The 16,885-nt window shown below is 42.1% G+C and overlaps 1 protein-coding gene across 3 annotated transcripts in view; it reads right to left on the bottom strand.

Annotated features, from left to right (window-relative positions):
• Nucleotides 1–6,042: 6,042 nt before the first annotated feature.
• LRRC8D (leucine rich repeat containing 8 VRAC subunit D) overlaps nucleotides 6,043–16,885 on the bottom strand; it is a 51,187-nt gene continuing 40,344 nt past the window's right edge. For 2 of the 3 annotated variants that reach the window (XM_068141219.1, XM_068141220.1), the window contains exon 3: nucleotides 6,043–11,253. In XM_068141219.1, coding sequence (XP_067997320.1) covers nucleotides 8,681–11,251 — 2,571 coding nt within the window. In that variant the 5' untranslated portion in view covers nucleotides 11,252–11,253 and the 3' untranslated portion in view covers nucleotides 6,043–8,680. Of the gene's footprint in view, nucleotides 11,254–12,887; nucleotides 12,909–16,885 lie in introns of those variants that run through there. The other variant, XM_068141221.1, reaches the window with a different exon arrangement.

Raw genomic sequence — 16,885 nt, 5'->3', positions numbered from 1 at the left:
GCTGATCAATGAAAGCACAAAGATAAACAAAGCCCCACAGGCACAAGGAACTTGTCTAGGTGGGATGGTAACCTGGAATACCTTCCTCTTAAGCTGCATTTACCTGGCACTGTGCGTGTAATTTTTCAGTGGGGTGACTCCTGCAGCAACACCCCAATTGGGAGTGTACCTTCCTCTCTTTTGCTGGGGAAGAGATAGCCAAGAGTAGCTTGGCTGCTTGGCAGGGAGAAGAAAAGCAGGTTTCAAACTGTGGTGCAGCACTGCTGTCTACACAATCATTTTGCAGTCTTTTAATTACTTCAGAAAAAACACTTAATTAAGGTCTCTCGGTACAATTCTAGTTCAAAACTGCAGCCCATCAGCTTTACCGGTCCCAAACCGAAAGAGAAGATATACTAAGGCTTCTTATGCAATGCCTATTTGGACTCCTGGAGTTGACCTCTCTGTAGCAGAGATGGCACTGGATCACTGTGGTTTCAGAAGACCAGGACCTGAGGAAAACACCATGCTCTGTGTGAAGGCTGAAACTTGCAGTGAGAGGGACATACACTCAGACATAAACAGCTTTGAAGATTTGGGGAACTTTCCCAGGGAATAAGTGTGCGAATTCTTCACCCACACTACTGCTGGCTTGCAGGGACAGTGCCACTTCACACCTAATACACTCGGTTTTTAATACAAGTATGTCTAGAAACATCTCTCATTCTCCTGGGTCAGACCATGCTAGCTGGCTCTGGCTTTCTGCAGAGCCAGTTGCTCAGGAGAAGCAAGCACGAGGTTTGAGCAACTCAGATGCATAGTACAGCACTTGCTCCTGGGGAATCTCATTCTGGCTGCTTGTCCCCAGGGTCAGCAGCTCTACACTGATTTCATCCCAGGGCACACATCCCATTACAGACACCATTAAATTTATTGGACTTGATAAACTGAGAGGACTGAGAGAGGAACAGGAGTTACAAAACAAACACACAGAAGCAATGCACAAAGAAGTGCTGATGGAAGAGGTTTAATCTGAGGCAGAGAAGAAAAAAAAAGGGTAACAAAGAAGCAGAGGGAGCTGCAACAATTGTCAGGTGTTCACTGCATCCTTTAGTAACAGGGTAAGAAACGCACAACCTTATTTCCAACAAAGATGGGAGAAGCCATCAGGACATACAACAGCAGGAACTGTGGAGATGTCCATCAAAATCACGACTTAAGCATGTTATGAAAATCCTTTCCTTGGAGAGCTGCAGGAAGCACGCAGTTCTCTCAGGCTGTGTGTGAGCTGGAGGTAGACAGGACCTCTCCAGCCTCAGCATGCATCACCTGCTATGCAGCACTTTCATGCAGCAAACCTGGAGCTAGGAGGGCTCTACGCAACTTGGGTATTGCCTGCCAGCTGAAGGGAGAATCCCTTCATGAGATGAAGCTGCAGCTCCAAGATTAGACTCTGGCTCATGATAGTACCAGGGCTTTCCCTGCAGAGCACTCCGAGCATGCGGCCAGGACAGGACAGCCTGGGTATGGTCACACTCGGATAAGCGTTAACGATTATGCAGGGACCAGCTTATCACAGATGTTTGCTTGGGAGCAGGAGGGGAGGGACAGAGCACAAGCAGCAGCTGCTCAGGTATCCTAAGGCCTTGTCTGAGATAGAGGGGACAGAAGTAAAGAATCAGCGGGGAGGCAGAGCCTTAGGGTGCCCTGAAAGTTTGAGCTTGGCTCTAGGCAGGAGCAGCTGTAATTTTCACTCCAGATTCTACACTGGCTTTCTAAAGCTTCTGAAGTTTCAAGCTGGAGGTGGTGGCTCTACTGCCTCTCAGGACTACCTATTCTGGGGTTTTTTTGCCTTTATTCTGCATTTCCTCTTACTATCATGATCACCATCCTGCAAGCATATTGTTTGGCTCTGGGTCACATGCAATAGCATTCCCTTTATTTTGTAGTTAAGGACAATCTCACATGGCATCTCCCATAGATGTTGCTTTATAGAATCATAGAATGGTTTGGGTTGGAAGGCACCTCCAAAGGTCATATAGTCCAAACCCCTCTACAGTAAACAGGAGCATCAACTAGATCAGGTTGACCCGAGTCTTGTCAAGCCTCACTCTGAACATCCATTTCAACACCCAGCCTGACAGGGTGCTGGGCCGTTCCATTTAAACTATACTCTTACCCTGAAAGGTTGGACTAGATGATCCTCAAGTTCCCTTCCAACCTGGTATTCTATGATTCTCCTGGGATGGGACCACAACTACCTCCCTGGGCAACCTGTTCCAGTGTTCCACTACCCTCATGGTAAAGAACTTTTTCCTAACATCCAATCAAAGTCTACTCTTCCCTAGTTTGAAACCATTGCCTCTTGTTCTATCACTACAGGCTTTTGTAAACTGTCTCCATCCTTCCACTACCTGAAAGGGGACTACATGAAGATCATTACTAGGTCTCTCCAGAGCCTTCTCTTCCCCAGGCTGAACCCCAGCTGCCTCAGCCTGTCTTCATAGAAGAGATGTTCCAACTTCCTCATAATTTTCATGGCCCTCCTCTGGACCCGCTCCATCCATGCTTTAGGAAAGACAAGATAAATCCAACCGCCCCAGAGAGAAGCCTGCACAAGGTGCTGGCAGCAGCTGCAATACTCAGGCCTTCTCTTACCTTAATCCTGCCAGGACAGCTCCAGCAACACCCTCCAGGGCAAGCCAGTGTGCTCCAGCCCAGCAACATTGGCTCGAGACACTGCAAGACTGTGTGAGGGAAAAGGTCTTAAAATCCACTTTTACAAACTGCCTGAAGCATCAGAACTACCCAGAACTGGTTAGCAGAACAGCAGCGTGTTCATGAATTTATTTCCAGTGGCCTATGCAACCAAGTCCCAACTCAAGATTTTATTGTTTATGGGCACAACATGTTCATTTTATGGGAACAGACCTGCTCTGTGCTGAAGGACTTCCTGCAAGCAACTGTGGTGTTAATTTAGAAGATGGCATTCTTCCCAAACAGTCATTATTAAACCAATAACCCCACATTACCTCCAGCATCAAGGGGCAATGTGGCTGGAGTAACTGCAAAAGAGCTTAGGGGCTGTTCTCTTCAGGGAGGGGAGAGAGATGCAGCCTGGCCAAAATCCAGTGCATGTGGTTTTAAAGATCCTCACTTGAGTTGTATTGTGTTGATGAGCATTAAAGAGCTGCCACTTCTGCACCCATGCCTGGCTGAACTACAGGAACTATTTTCAGCATCTCTCTGCAAGAAATGGTATCTCTCATGACTTTTATCGTGGAATGGGTTCATGTTTGTAATCAGTTTGGAAAATGTGTTTCTGAGCTTAGTTCTAAAGCCTCATCTTCACTACAGAAACAACTGCACTCAATAACATAGCTTTCCCTCCCTTTAGTAGCATGAGGAATAATTTGCTGCCCTGGGTAATTCGTCACAGCATAAGCCTGCAGGGCTTTGTAACATCAATGTTTGATGCTTTGGGTTTAAGTGCTGAACACACTGTACAAGCACAAGTAGACAGCCTGAATCAGAAGCTCTTATGTAGTGCCGCAATTGCCAATCATTTAGAGAAACCCTACATGCCAACCAGTAGTTTGCACAGCAATTTTATCAATTCAGCAGGAGACAAGGGGTTAATGCCAAGGTTAAGAACACTATAGAACTTGTCTTAATTCTTTTAATTTTTAAGGATTGCCTTGCAGGTTTTAAAGCAACATTTTATTTAAATGCCTTCACAAAATGTCTTTCTGAACAGACCACACTGGCTTTGCAAGGGTAAGGATGCTATCCAGGAGCTTAAGATGAGGCACTGCACCATGGTTGTGGAGAGCCTTGCCCTCACTGGAGGATGCCACTTTTTGCACTGTATCTGTACCCAAACCAATGGTAGCCGTTTGGGATGCAGTGTGTCCATGCAGAAATCAATCTGTACTTCTTCAAGCAAAGAGATGAACACATTTCTTAATCATTTGGCTTGGCCTAAATGGTGCATCAGCAGTTGCTGTCTGGCAAAGGTTCCAGTTGTGTTTCTTCAGAGAGAAGATGATTAAAGAAACAGCTTGCTTAAAGAGGCTGGAATCTCCCATCACTGTGTAGCCCATTCCTACATCTTGCCAAACATCTGGCAAGAATGAATTAGAACCTTTTTTGGTGCATGAGGCAGGGTGGCAGACTTAAAGACATCTTGAAACACATTCTAGCCCCAGCTGTGAGTTTGCTCTGATAGGTTGCAGTTTCATTTTTTTCTGGAGGAATCACACATTAGAAACGCATTGATAGGGCTCTGCCATGCAGCAAATGATGAGACTGCCTGTGCCTCTTGAATCTTTCTACATGACCTCATTTCCACAGCATTTGTGTTTTTCATAAATCATTAATGTATTTTATCTCCATTAAAGAATCCCCAACTGACAGGCAAGATATCATAGTATCAGTCAGGGTTGGAAGGGACCACAAGGATCATCTAGTTCCAACCCCCCTGCCATGGGCAGGGACACCCCACACTAGATCAGGCTGGCCAGAGCCTCATCCAGCCTGGGCTTAAACACCTCCAGGGATGGGGCCTCAACCACCTCCCTGGACAACCCATTCCAGGGCTTCACCACTTTCATGGTGAAGAACCTCCTCCTCACATCCAGCCTGAATCTCCCCACCTCCAGCTTCATTCCATTCCCCCTAGTCCTATCATTACCTGAGATCCTGAAAAGTCCCTCCCCAGCCTTCCTGTAGGCCCCCTTCAGATACTGGAAGGCCACAATTAGGTCACCTCAGAGCCTTCTCTTCTCCAGACTGAACAGCCCCAACTCCTTCAGTCTGTCCTCATAGGAGAAGTGCTCCAGCCCTCTGATCATCCTCATGGCCCTTCTCTGGACACATCCCAGCACATCCATATCCCTCTTGTATCTTTTCAATGTCCTTTTTCCTAGGTGTAAAGGTTGTGCCAAAACCAAAGTAGCCTCAAATTACAGATTTTAGCCTCCCTCCTTGCTTTGACATGAAGAGCAGTGCTGTGCTCCATGTTAGGTTCATGGCTAGTTGCACAGGCAATGATCCCATCACATGGGACAAAAACAGCCCAGACAGGCCACCCTCAGGCCACTGCCACTGTGCACTCTGGCTCTGCTATCAACACTGGGGTGCTGCAGCACATTCGAGGCTTTCACTCTAATCTTTAGCACCCTCACAGGTTCACATCCCACAGGCTTGACAGAAGCATCATTTTTTTTTTTTTATGTTCACAAGTTGTAGAGAAGAGTTCCACCCAGGACTGTCAGGTTGCTGCATAGTAACCTGTCTTGAGAACATAGAAGCCTGAAGGCTAAAATCTGCTCCCACAATAAATCAAAATGACAGTCAACACAGGAGCACCTCAATTGTTTATCTTGACTAAGTAAAGGAATCACGGTCTAGCCCATTGCCTTTACATAACTGCACACCACTATTTCTGTGACCATCCATAGAAACAATGTAAAAAACCCCAAGCTATTTCTGTAAGATTTTATTTTTATTTAAAAGAAAAGCTCATGACTTAGTGTCCAAGGTTCCCTGCTTGCTACCAGAGAGGGCAACTCAGGACTGCAAAGCCATTTATTCAGTAGCAGAGAGCATTTCGCACATGTCAGCATGCTCCCTTACACCCAGAGGCCTGATTCCAGCTTTGGACATCCATAGCTCTGTTTGCATCACAGGAAGCATCTTCCAAAAGCCTATTAAGAAACTGAAGGATCTTCATAGTGTTACAGTGGAAGGGGAAATCTCCTACTTCTTTTAATTTGAATGAACACACTGTTTTTTTTCTTTAAGGGCCATACATATATTCTGTGAAACTCCATCAGCCAAACAAAAGCAGTCATAGGTCATTTAGATTATGTATATGAAAAAACCAAAACACCACCATCCTGAGGTACTGTATTCTAATTAGAAACCATATTTATAGGATGTAGTAGGAGCAGCAACTCATACCTCCTCTGAGATTACAGATTTAACAAGTTTAGAGTAAATTACTCAAAATCACTATGCAAACACACATTTACCCCATAAAAAAAAAAGATTAGAGGAAGATATAAACAACTTATTTATTAAATCAAATAGAAATGCAAAATATATTTCACATGCCTTACACAGAAGAGATGAACTTTGAAGAAATTAAAGCAAGACTGTGTCAGCTGACACAGGAAATAGGAACATTATGAACAGTCACAAAGAAAAGGAAGGACTAGGGGGAGGTGACATGGGGCTGATGGGCAGTTCCACCCCACTGTAAGAAAGCTCTTCTAAAAACAATCAAGTTTATGCTGAGCAAGCATCACAAGCCTGAAATTAACTTTAACACATACTTATTTTGGAGAAGTTGTCTAAAGAAGTACAACTGGCTAATAAACAGTCAAAACAGTGGTCTAAATTATGTATACCATACTCACATGAAGTGGACATGGGTTTATTCTTAAACATCAGTAGGGACAGTAGCAGAAACACCAAAAAAAATAATAAAAGCCTTTAAAAGATGGATCAATCCATGGTAGCCTTTTGTGTGACTCTGCTATTAAACTAAGACAAAAAGATGAAACCCCCCCTAATTTTCTAGATACTTTAATTACTTTGTCATCCTCCACTCTTCTCCTCCCTCCTACACACAACTTCTTGGAAGTTGAAATGACACTCAACAGCAAATACAAAGCATACATCAATAGTATATTCCACAGTTCTTCTGAAGAGTCAATAGTCCAGCAATTGTAAAGTGATCTATGTGCAAATAACAAACACATGAAACAGTTTCTTAAAAAAAAGGTAATCCACTGCAGCCTCAACTGCTACTTAAAAAATTTTCTGAGGATTAGCACTACATTTCCCAGTGGAGGACACATCAGTAACTGCAAGTATTCTCCCAAACCTGTGATTTGCTCTTGCAGGACTGTCAACATCCCAAGTTTACTACCTGCTGGCAAGTAGAAAACACCGTGTCCTCAACAGAAGGGGGAAACCCACTGTTCATAAACTGGCCTTCTGATAAACTTACCACACAGGTATGTGTTCAGAGACTGCTACCTACAGCTGAGAACAGTCCTCCCAGCATGACTAACAGTAAATGATTAACAATATAATGCGCAAGATTCGGAAGAGCAGTATTTGAATTGTTCCCGACTGCTCAATGCCCCTAGGCTTAAACTATCCCATCATGAATAGTGGTATAAGTCAGGGCAGCTCTGGTGAAGTTACAGTAGAAATCACTGTGCATGAGGATTTCTGTGTGAGAACAACAGTCCCTTGAACTACAGACTAGTTCAGTCCTGACTGCACTACAATAGGGAATTGTGTTCAAACCATGAGTAATCATGTAATCATCTCCCAGCATAGTACTTCTTTTCTGCACACATGGAATGTAAATGGCCAAGATTTACAACTGATGATACTGCAGATTTAATGGATTATATTTCTTTAATAGTTCTGGCAATGCAAACACAGTTAAAAAGAAATACCAGCAGGAAAAAAAAAAAAGGTAAAAAAAAACCCCAAACAACCACCCCCCCCATACCCCCATGCTTACTGCTCTCTGCTTTCTTCTTTATTTGTTTGATAACTTCTCTGGCACACAGTTAGGGTTCTCTAACAGTGCATAAGTATTCAAAACCATCAAACTACTTGGGCTGGGGTGGGGGAAGCAGAGTGGTTCTGTGGTTTAAGACCAGGTGTGGAAGCCACATTGCAATAGGTGATAAAGCCAAATCCTGTTTGGGTAAATCGTACCTCTTATGTCTCTGTGATTAGTCCAGTAAATGGAGCAGATGCACCAGTTCTTAAGCAAGGGCTGTGAAATAATACAATCACCAACTCATAAAATGCCTTAAGATTTACCAGATGAAAACTCAGAAGAGGGGCAAAACATGAGCAGCAAAGTCACTTGGTGTTTAATGGCTTTCAAAGTCACCTTGAAAACAGTTCAAAACTATCCCCAACTAGAAAGCCAAGTGCCAGTATTCTCCCTTTTACCACCCACTGCTGTGTGGGACAGAGGGACATTACAGAAGCTGAAGGGAAGACCAGCTGCAGAAGTGAGACCAGTCTTTGCAGGTGTGAAGGAATAGCACACTAAACCACAGAAGGAATCTCATCCAACAACATGAGGCCTTGAGAATGAGGAATGAAGGCAAACACACTGGGCCTGATGCAAACCACATACCTTAATGCAGGAAAACCGTTGATCTGGTGCAGTTCAAGAGCACAGCCAAACTGGTTTCATTTGCTGAGAATGGCTAAACGCTAACAACACACGTTATCATGTGTTCCAAGTGCTGTTAGAACCATACCACATACAACATTTGTCCTTGTTTCCCCCCCCCATAATGCACTAAAGTAAATCCAGACCTTAAGGAATAACTTGCATAGTAAGAAAAGGTCAATTTAATCATTTACTTTAAGCAGGCAAGCAAATTTGTAAACATTCAAAAGCGGCAGCATCCAAGTTACAAACAATTTAAGGAAAAAATAATTGAGATTATTAAGGTTCTTTATCCTTTCAAAAATTTTGGAAAGAATCTTTTAAAACACTGCAAACATTGAACACTCGGTTACACCTCTTCTAATTCTGCTAGTAGCCCTGCCTCCCAAGGAATTTTGCTTTCTAAAATGCATGGTCTCAACAACTGCCATGCTTCTCAGCATTTGCCATTTGGAAGTCTGCTACCAAGCGTTTCACCTCAGCCTAAATCCCATTAGCAAAAGGAATGCTTGTGTCTTGATTCAACATCTCTTTAACTTTTGAGGGCAAAGTGTCAAAAAGGTGATCTTCCACCACGAGCCCGCTTTTCCTGAGAAGCTGACACTGCCCCAGAGTGGCTGGCAGATACTCCAAGCAGTTTCCCTTCAGTTCCAGATGAGTCAGCTGCAACAGTTGACTAACTTTATCTGGGATTGAGGTAATACAGTTTTGTCCCAGACACAAAGTCCTCAATTTAACACATTTAAACAACTGTTTTGGCAAAGTGTCGATTTTATTTCCCGTGATGTAGAAATGCTGCAGATTTTGAAGCAAACCTATTTCCGCCGGAATCAACGCGATTGAGTTGTAGCTTACATCTAAACACCTAAGTTTCTGTAAACTGAACACTGCAGCTGGTAAGGATTCGAGTTTGTTATTGGAGAGATAGAGAGACTCTAAATTCCTTATGTGAGTAATGGAGGAAGGAATGTTAACTATTTTATTGTGCCACAGCTTTAAACAAGTCAATCTTTTTAAGTGCTGGAAACTAATGATTTCTTCAATTGTGCGTATGCTATTTGACTTTAAATCCAGTTCCTGTAAGTTAGAGAGGCTGAAGATGGCATGGGGGATTCTCTCCAGTTCACAGTTCTGCAGTTCCAACTCCGCAACATTAGTCATCTTCTTAAGGCTATTGAGTACCACGAGCTTAGTGCCGTCATTCAGAATGACTAGCTTGGTCAGATGCGGTGCCACATCTGTGATATTTGGGGGAATTTTGGTCAAATTGCTCTTCACATAGAGAATTTTAAGGTGTCTCAATTCTCTGAGAGATTCAAGCCCTATCATTTTGTTGTTTTCAGAGTTCAAGTTGCCTATCAAGTACAATTCACGGAGGTTTTTGAGCAAGTACACCCACGCGGGAATTTCTGCAACATCTGTGAATTTCACATGAAGGCATCTCAAGTGGTCCCGGAGGAAGCTGAAAGCAGTCTGCTCGACCTTCGCAGGGCAGTGGCACAGATGAAGCTCTTGAAGATTTGTCATCTGAGAAATTTTTGCTGGTATCTTTGCTTCAGGAATCAGCTCGAGCTTCAAAACATCCAGGTCCGTCAGGTCGAACACTGCATCGGGGACCCCCGACAGCATGAAGAGATGCAGCTCCTGCTTGTCTTGGGCGTTGCGGGAAACGTGCTGCCGCAGCTTTTCAAAAGTCCATTCGTGGTTTAAACTGATTTCCCGGAGCTTGTTCTCACTCACCTCTGACAAAAAGACACCGAATCGCTTAGAATACAGCTGGTCGTACTGATCTACCATATGCAAGAGAAACGCAAAGTCATTTTTGACGTCGGGAATATCACTGAAGCTACTCTCTTCTCTGACCTTTTCAAAGGAGTATTCTTTCAGAGGTATTCGGAACAGCCAGAAGAGCGTGTAGAGACAGATAAAACCATACACACAAATGAGGGAAATATAGCTGATAAGCAACTTCTTCAACATGTAAGCCATGTTGTGCGTACATTCAAACTGTGTGTAGCCAATCAAGTGCTCCACTTTTGGGTTGCATATGTGTTCAAAGCTAATAGTGTTGACAAAGTTTGCAGTATAGCAGAGAATAAATATGAACTTGACAGTCTTGATGATGGTCTGGCCAACATAGAGCTTGTAGATCAGATCGCTGTCTTCCACGTGAGCACGGAACTTGCGGACTTTCTCAAACAGCGCTTTGGCTTGCTCTCCATCTTTCTTATCTAAAATAGTGACACTGGGAACCTCAATCATTGGCTTGTCTGCTGAAAATTTGAAGCCAGACTTTGTAATCATGGGAGTGTTGGCACTTGGGCTTCCTTCATCGCTGCTAGTGGAGACGTACTTGGGCAGGGACTGGGCACCAGTTAACCTCTGTTTGTTCTCCTCCGAGTCTTCACATGCTGTTTCAGACAATGCTTTTGTAGTCCATGGGGACTCAAAACACTTCCCTAATATAGACACAAAATGCTCAATTTTTGAGCAAGTCTTGGGATACTTGAACCAAAAATTGCTACTGACTATTAAAATGATAGTATGGATGAGAACCAGATAGGGAAAGTACTTCGAATACCACGGAAGAGCCAAATGGTAGCACATCTGATTAATAAATACGTATTGCTGAAAATCCAAATTTGTTTTACGGCCTGAAGAATCTTTCTGCTCCTTCTTCAGCTGCTGGCCCGACTCAGGGGGTTGAAACTGATCTGAGGCAGGTCTGCTCAGATGTACACTAGGTGTTACCGTAGATGCACTTTCAAAGGAAACCGTTCTCATTGACATGTCTTCTCCTTGACCAGTGGTTGTTTCAACAGTGGTAAAGTCAGCCTTCCCTGACATGCCAGGTTGTGCTTTTGAATTTACAGTAGACTGCAAAACAGGCAAGCAGACCACCTGGTCTTTGGTCAGCTGCATGGTTCCAGCAAAAATGGCAACCATTAACATAACGACTGCTAGATAATCCATAAACACATCCCACCATGGTTTCAAGATACGATAGGTTGGCTGGATGTCATTGAGCGATGCAACTTCTGCAAGGGTGAACATTCCTACAAGAGAACAAAGACAAAATCAGTATTGTTGATCAGTAAGCAGGGTATTCTATTTAATATCAATCACACCATAACATACAGATCCTCAGAAGGTTCCAGCTTCCATTGTGTTGGTGCCTGTTACAGACTGTCCATCATTCCATTCATCACTTTTTGCTCAAAGGACATGTACTTAAATGATGCATTACTTCAGCAAGAAAATAAAAGTCTTCTCATTTCAGGACACATGATATTTACAAATACTTGTCACTTCATGATACAAGCACTAAAGGCTTGGTCTGGACAACTGAAATACCTGAAAGATAAAGTGCTGTTGCTGATATGTATTAATAATAGGAATAACAACTGATCACACAAAATAAATTCAGTCACAATGACTGCTTGAGTCTGAATGTGTGAAATCCATTATTTTGTGTTTAAATAAAACAGCATTTTTTTAACATGCTTTGCACCATGCTCCTACCTAGCACAGCACATTTCAGATCTCTTATTGCATTATGAGTAAGGTCTCTCATTTGTTTTCATCTAACAACAACAGTCAATATCTCCCACTCCTTGCTACTGAGCATCCACATTGCTTACCAGATTGATTGGGTCCTTTCCCTCAAGTAGCACTGCACGAGTTAAAGTCTTGCAGTTACAATGTGAACATTTGCCACAATATTTTTAAATATGCCTGGATGCTTTACAGTGATAAACAGTTGTCACTTACTCTTTGGACCAAATTGTACTGTACACACTTTTTAAATTAAGAAATAATCCTCTCTCAGAAAAATCCAACCCAGATAATAAAGGAAAAACTCTTATAACTCTCTTAGTATAATGAGGAAAATTATTATTATATTTTTCTTGACTCTCATCACAGGTTGGGAGTGTAAGAAGCTGTTTTTTTCTGGGCCAGGAGAAGGTTGAAAGCCTTTCATTTTAAATTAAACATACGCACTGTGAGACAAAGTAGCAAAGTGATGATGTGAGACTATAAACCTCTTTGGAGCTTTAAATAGCTTGCTTTGCTTTTTGTTTTGACAAAATCGAGGACTCAACTTATCATCATTTTTAAAAATAAGCTTCCTGCGCAAGGAGGATGTGGTAAAATCATCATTTTAACTGCTGAACTTGTGACCCAAATTTGCCATTTCTGAAGTAAAATATGCAGCTTGTGTGCACACAGAGTAGGGAGGCAGGCAGGATATACATTATCACAGTCTGGCTCCCCTTGGTTCAGAGAAGAAAGGCTTAGCAGAGCACAAGGAGATCAAAACAGATGGTATAAAGATGCATGAGATTTATTAACTTGTAACATATCAGTTAGTATAGACCTGCACCTTACAGACTGTAAGGGACAATGAACACATAACATGATAATTATTTCTAGCCTACACAACAGAGATGTTTTAGCAGAACTCAAGTATCAGCCACTGTTTACATGGTCAAAGACATGTATTAGCCCCTCTCCTTCCCCACACCAGCCCAAGCAACTCCCATGACCTTAGTCTCTGGGAAAAGCCAGTGGTCACTGTTACCAAGGTCAGCACGGAGCTGATGAAAGTGCCTCCTCCACCACAAGGAGGAATACAGCCCCTGGCCTCCCACACACCCTATTCCCAGGAGCTTTTACCAGTTCTGCATACCTAGACAGCATTTGATGAAGGCAGCCAGACAGGAGAGGGTTTTATCTCACTGCAGCACTCCTCTCAGTAGCTGCTCTTGGCACAGCTGCCAAAATACAAAAATTTACAGCTCAGCTTCTCTGAGAATGGACATAAAGAACTTCCATCTCTATTTTCCAGTGGACAAATGAATTTCAAATACTCATCTCTTATTAGTAACACAAGTTTGTCGGGGTGTTAGATTTCTCCTAGCTCCACAAGAGCTTCGTTCTAGCAGCACGGTTCCTGAGCTTCACCCCAGGTACCTTCCCAGGGCTGTAGTTGCTACAAGGAAATGCCGAAGGATACAGACCAGTAACACACCCCACAGCTATCAAAGCCTCACAGTGCTCGACTTAAAGTTAGCTACCAACTCCCCTTTTCTTTAATGTCTCCCAGTGCTTACCTAGATTGAGTCACAGCATGACTGCTTGCCCTAGAATTGCTACCTTTGACATTTAAATAACAATCGTGTGCAAAACAATAGCATTAGTCATGTGTACTCATGAGAGTAGATAGATTTAAAAGAACCCTCCTTAATCCCAAGGCACAACTACCACCTGCACAGGACAAGAGAACCACAAAACAGCAACAGAGGTGTCAGGATTTTTTCCTGCATGGACTTTCCTTTCTTGGAAGCTGTTTGGATGGGATGCTCTTGCAGATCTCTAGACAATCTTCACTGTGGTCTTGATTACCTTGGCAGCCACAAGAACTTCTCAGTCACGAAGTAGTGCAATAGTTCAGCAGAAAAGCACAGCCAAATGCTTAGCAAGGACAAATGGTCCACAACTAGTAAAGCCATGCCTTTGCACATATTGCTGGGCACCGTGCAAAGAGGAGGCAAGCAGGTAGGAGGAATGAGATGACTGCTGTAAGAACATGGATAGCTGCTACTGCTTGTGCCTCTGGGGCTAGTCTTTCCCTCCACTCTGTACTAACTAATCACATGGGAAGTTACTTCATTGTGGTTTGGGGCACAACACGGAGAATTCCTTGCACAGAAAGAAGGTGATTTTTTTTCCCCCTTTTAATTACTTGTTCTTACAGAACACATGAGTAACACACTGAAACCCTGCACTGCAGATGGGGCTGCTCTAAGGAACTGAAATAATGGGAAAGAAATGAGAGCACAAAGTGGTTCAGACAGACACTTAGAAAGAACGATAATAAAAGCCAAAGCTAAAAATCACTTCTACCAGACCTCTGTCTTGCCCACATGCCAAATGATTTCAAAAAAGGTTAGGAGACACAACAGAGCCTGTGTAATCATCTTTGTGAGGCTGTAGGCAGCATAGTGTAATAGGAGCTTTACAGCGAGAAGCACCACATTCAACGCTCTGAACATGTCTTTTCTTTCAAGTTACTGATACTCACAGAGAGCTGCTGTTTTCACAGAGATTAGCAGTTATAAAACAAAAAATCCCTCTGTGGCATTGCTGTCTAATGCTGCCTCTCATGGAAAAACAAAAGAGGCAGACCATTTTCTAGGTAGTAAAAAATCAATTTCAGGAGCTGAAAATCTGTCATTGCAGTTATTTAACTGCTTTAAACAACAACAAAGTGAAAAGTATAAAACCTATATGCAGTGTAAGACAAATTCTGACTGACAACGCAAATAAATTTGATATTTTGTCTCTTAAGTGCATCATTATATGTGATGGTGTTTGATTAAACTGAAGTTGACATTTCTGCAGATACAAGGAAATCAAACTATTAAGAGGTACTCCAAACAAGTCTCCTACAGTATTGTAATGTTTTGGGGTTTTCTTTATTCCACAGTTAAATATAAACTATTCAAAGCCTTTAAAACCTATTTTACAACCTACTATCCAGACCATTCCCTGGGAGCAGGTAGACAGCATTTCACCACTAATTTTCACCTTCTTGTAAAGGTGCTGGATTAGGGACAGGGGTTCACAAGCAACAGTGATGAGACAGACCAAAGGAACCCACCAGTCTGTGTCTGGCAGGCACAGCCTGCAACTCCCTGCCATAGGTACCCTCCACTCAAGACCCATACAGATGTAAGCAAAAAGTCTGTAAGCAGGTAGCTGGAGATGGAGAGCAAAGTACTTTGCAGCTGAAAAGCCAAACTGTAGAAAACTGGCTCGTGAAGAATTTTTAATTCCCAATACAGAATTTCAAGACAGTCTCCTTTATAAAATACCATATTTCAGTTTAGTTTTAATAAGCACAGATTTTAACTCTGTAACACTGCAGTATGATCTTTAGGGCTAGACAGCTACACAAAACAAGGAAGATCCTTAATTTTACAAATAATCCTTTTCATCCCACACCCATTGTCTCCAGTTATGTAACTTGGATGACACTTTGCTATGACATTGACCTCTTCCAGCTCCATCTATGACCTCTAGCTATCTACTGGGTGCATTCTCTCTCCTGGAGGGAAAAGAGAACAGTTGCATTTGTTTAAGCTGAAGAATTTCCTAAAGCACAACTCTTTCTTGCTACTGTCTAATGAAAAACTTGGTAAGTTCTGAAAGCATAGTACTGCCTCCCTTTTCACTGTTAATGTGATTTGGAACTCTAGAACTAAACCCACTTTGTTTTGCAGAGAAAATAGAATATAAAAAGAAAAAAAAAGGAGTGACAATAGAGTTGTTCTAGGTTACAGGCCCATATTAAATCATCAAGGGTAGCAACTAACTTAATAAATCATAATTCCTACCCAGTTATAATCCTTTCATTGAAGAAAAGCTGTAACAGAAAAAGCTCAGAATGTGATTAACCTGCTGACTTTTTTTCTGACATATTTCAGACTGTAAGTGCTGAAATACAAAGTAGATATACTGTTGGTTTATTTTTTCCTAAGAAACTGTTCTAGCTTAAATACAGAAGTTTGAGGAACAGGAAGAAGCGGATTGCTATGTCACTAATGTTTATTTTCATCCTACTTCTTCCTGTACTTCATGATAAAAACGTCATCCATCTGCCCCCTATAATTCACTGACCCTCCTGTTTTAAAAGCATATTCAAACTTAAAGCAAATCCAAAGTTAGAACAAACAAATAGCATTGTAACACATGAACCCCTCATTTTGCTTTCAGGTTCCCAAGACTCTGAACAAGCCCACTTTGTTTCAGGAAACAAAAAGAGTCTTGAATTAACCTTGTACCACAACTGGTCAAGAATTTCCTAAAGAAAAAAAACAACCATTTCTAGTTGAAAAGAAAAAGTGCTACCATGAACAAAACTGTTTTCTCCCTTCCCACAGGAAATCAGGGAGAAGAGACGTTTTCCCATAACTAAAAGGCTTTGCTAGTTTGCTTTTGATCAGGAGACCATAAGTTTAAATTTATTTCCGCTGTATATTTTACTCTCTCTTTCCACCAACTATTTCTACTTCCTTTGTTTTTCTATTGCCATAATATCCTATTAAGACAGACAATTAGACCTTAATGTGATAAGAATGGATTATGAGATTCCTCTTAGCCAGGAGCTGAGAATATCAATTGTTTCACAGAAAATCTGCAAAGATCATTTTCTTTTCCCCCCCCCCCCCGTTTCTTTCCCCACAGAACAAAGCAGCAGCCCATTTGAAAGAGAGAAATGAACTATCTGCTGCTTTATTCTACAGAGAATTATTGTGCTTTGCTCAGACCCAACTGAAGTTACAAAACCAGTTTTAGGTACAACTGTGACTGCAGCTTCTCCTCTCAAGCATTGTGCAAATCAAATCCCCAGATTCAGCTAAGCATAGATTTTGATGTTGAGTGCCTCTATTGCCTCAAAAACCCAGGAAACATTCCACAATAAAATACATCATAGGTAATTTTATAGTGTTTCTTTATATGTTTTGCTACTACTTCAGCAACAGAAGTTATCAGCAGAACATTAACACCAAATACTTTCTGATTAGTGCTTTTGTTTGGGGAAGACTAGAAACAGATTTAACCTAAAACAACCTGCATGGAAACAGATTTCTGTTTTTCTTTCCCCGCCAAATTAGAATGAGA

Source organism: Melanerpes formicivorus, unplaced genomic scaffold, assembly GCF_026170545.1.
Source record: "Melanerpes formicivorus ecotype bairdi unplaced genomic scaffold, bMelFor1.0.p_v2 SCAF_7, whole genome shotgun sequence".
Lineage (NCBI taxonomy): Eukaryota > Metazoa > Chordata > Aves > Piciformes > Picidae > Melanerpes > Melanerpes formicivorus.
Note: the sequence above shows the minus strand (reverse complement) of the source record. Positions and strands in the feature narration are given on the sequence as shown.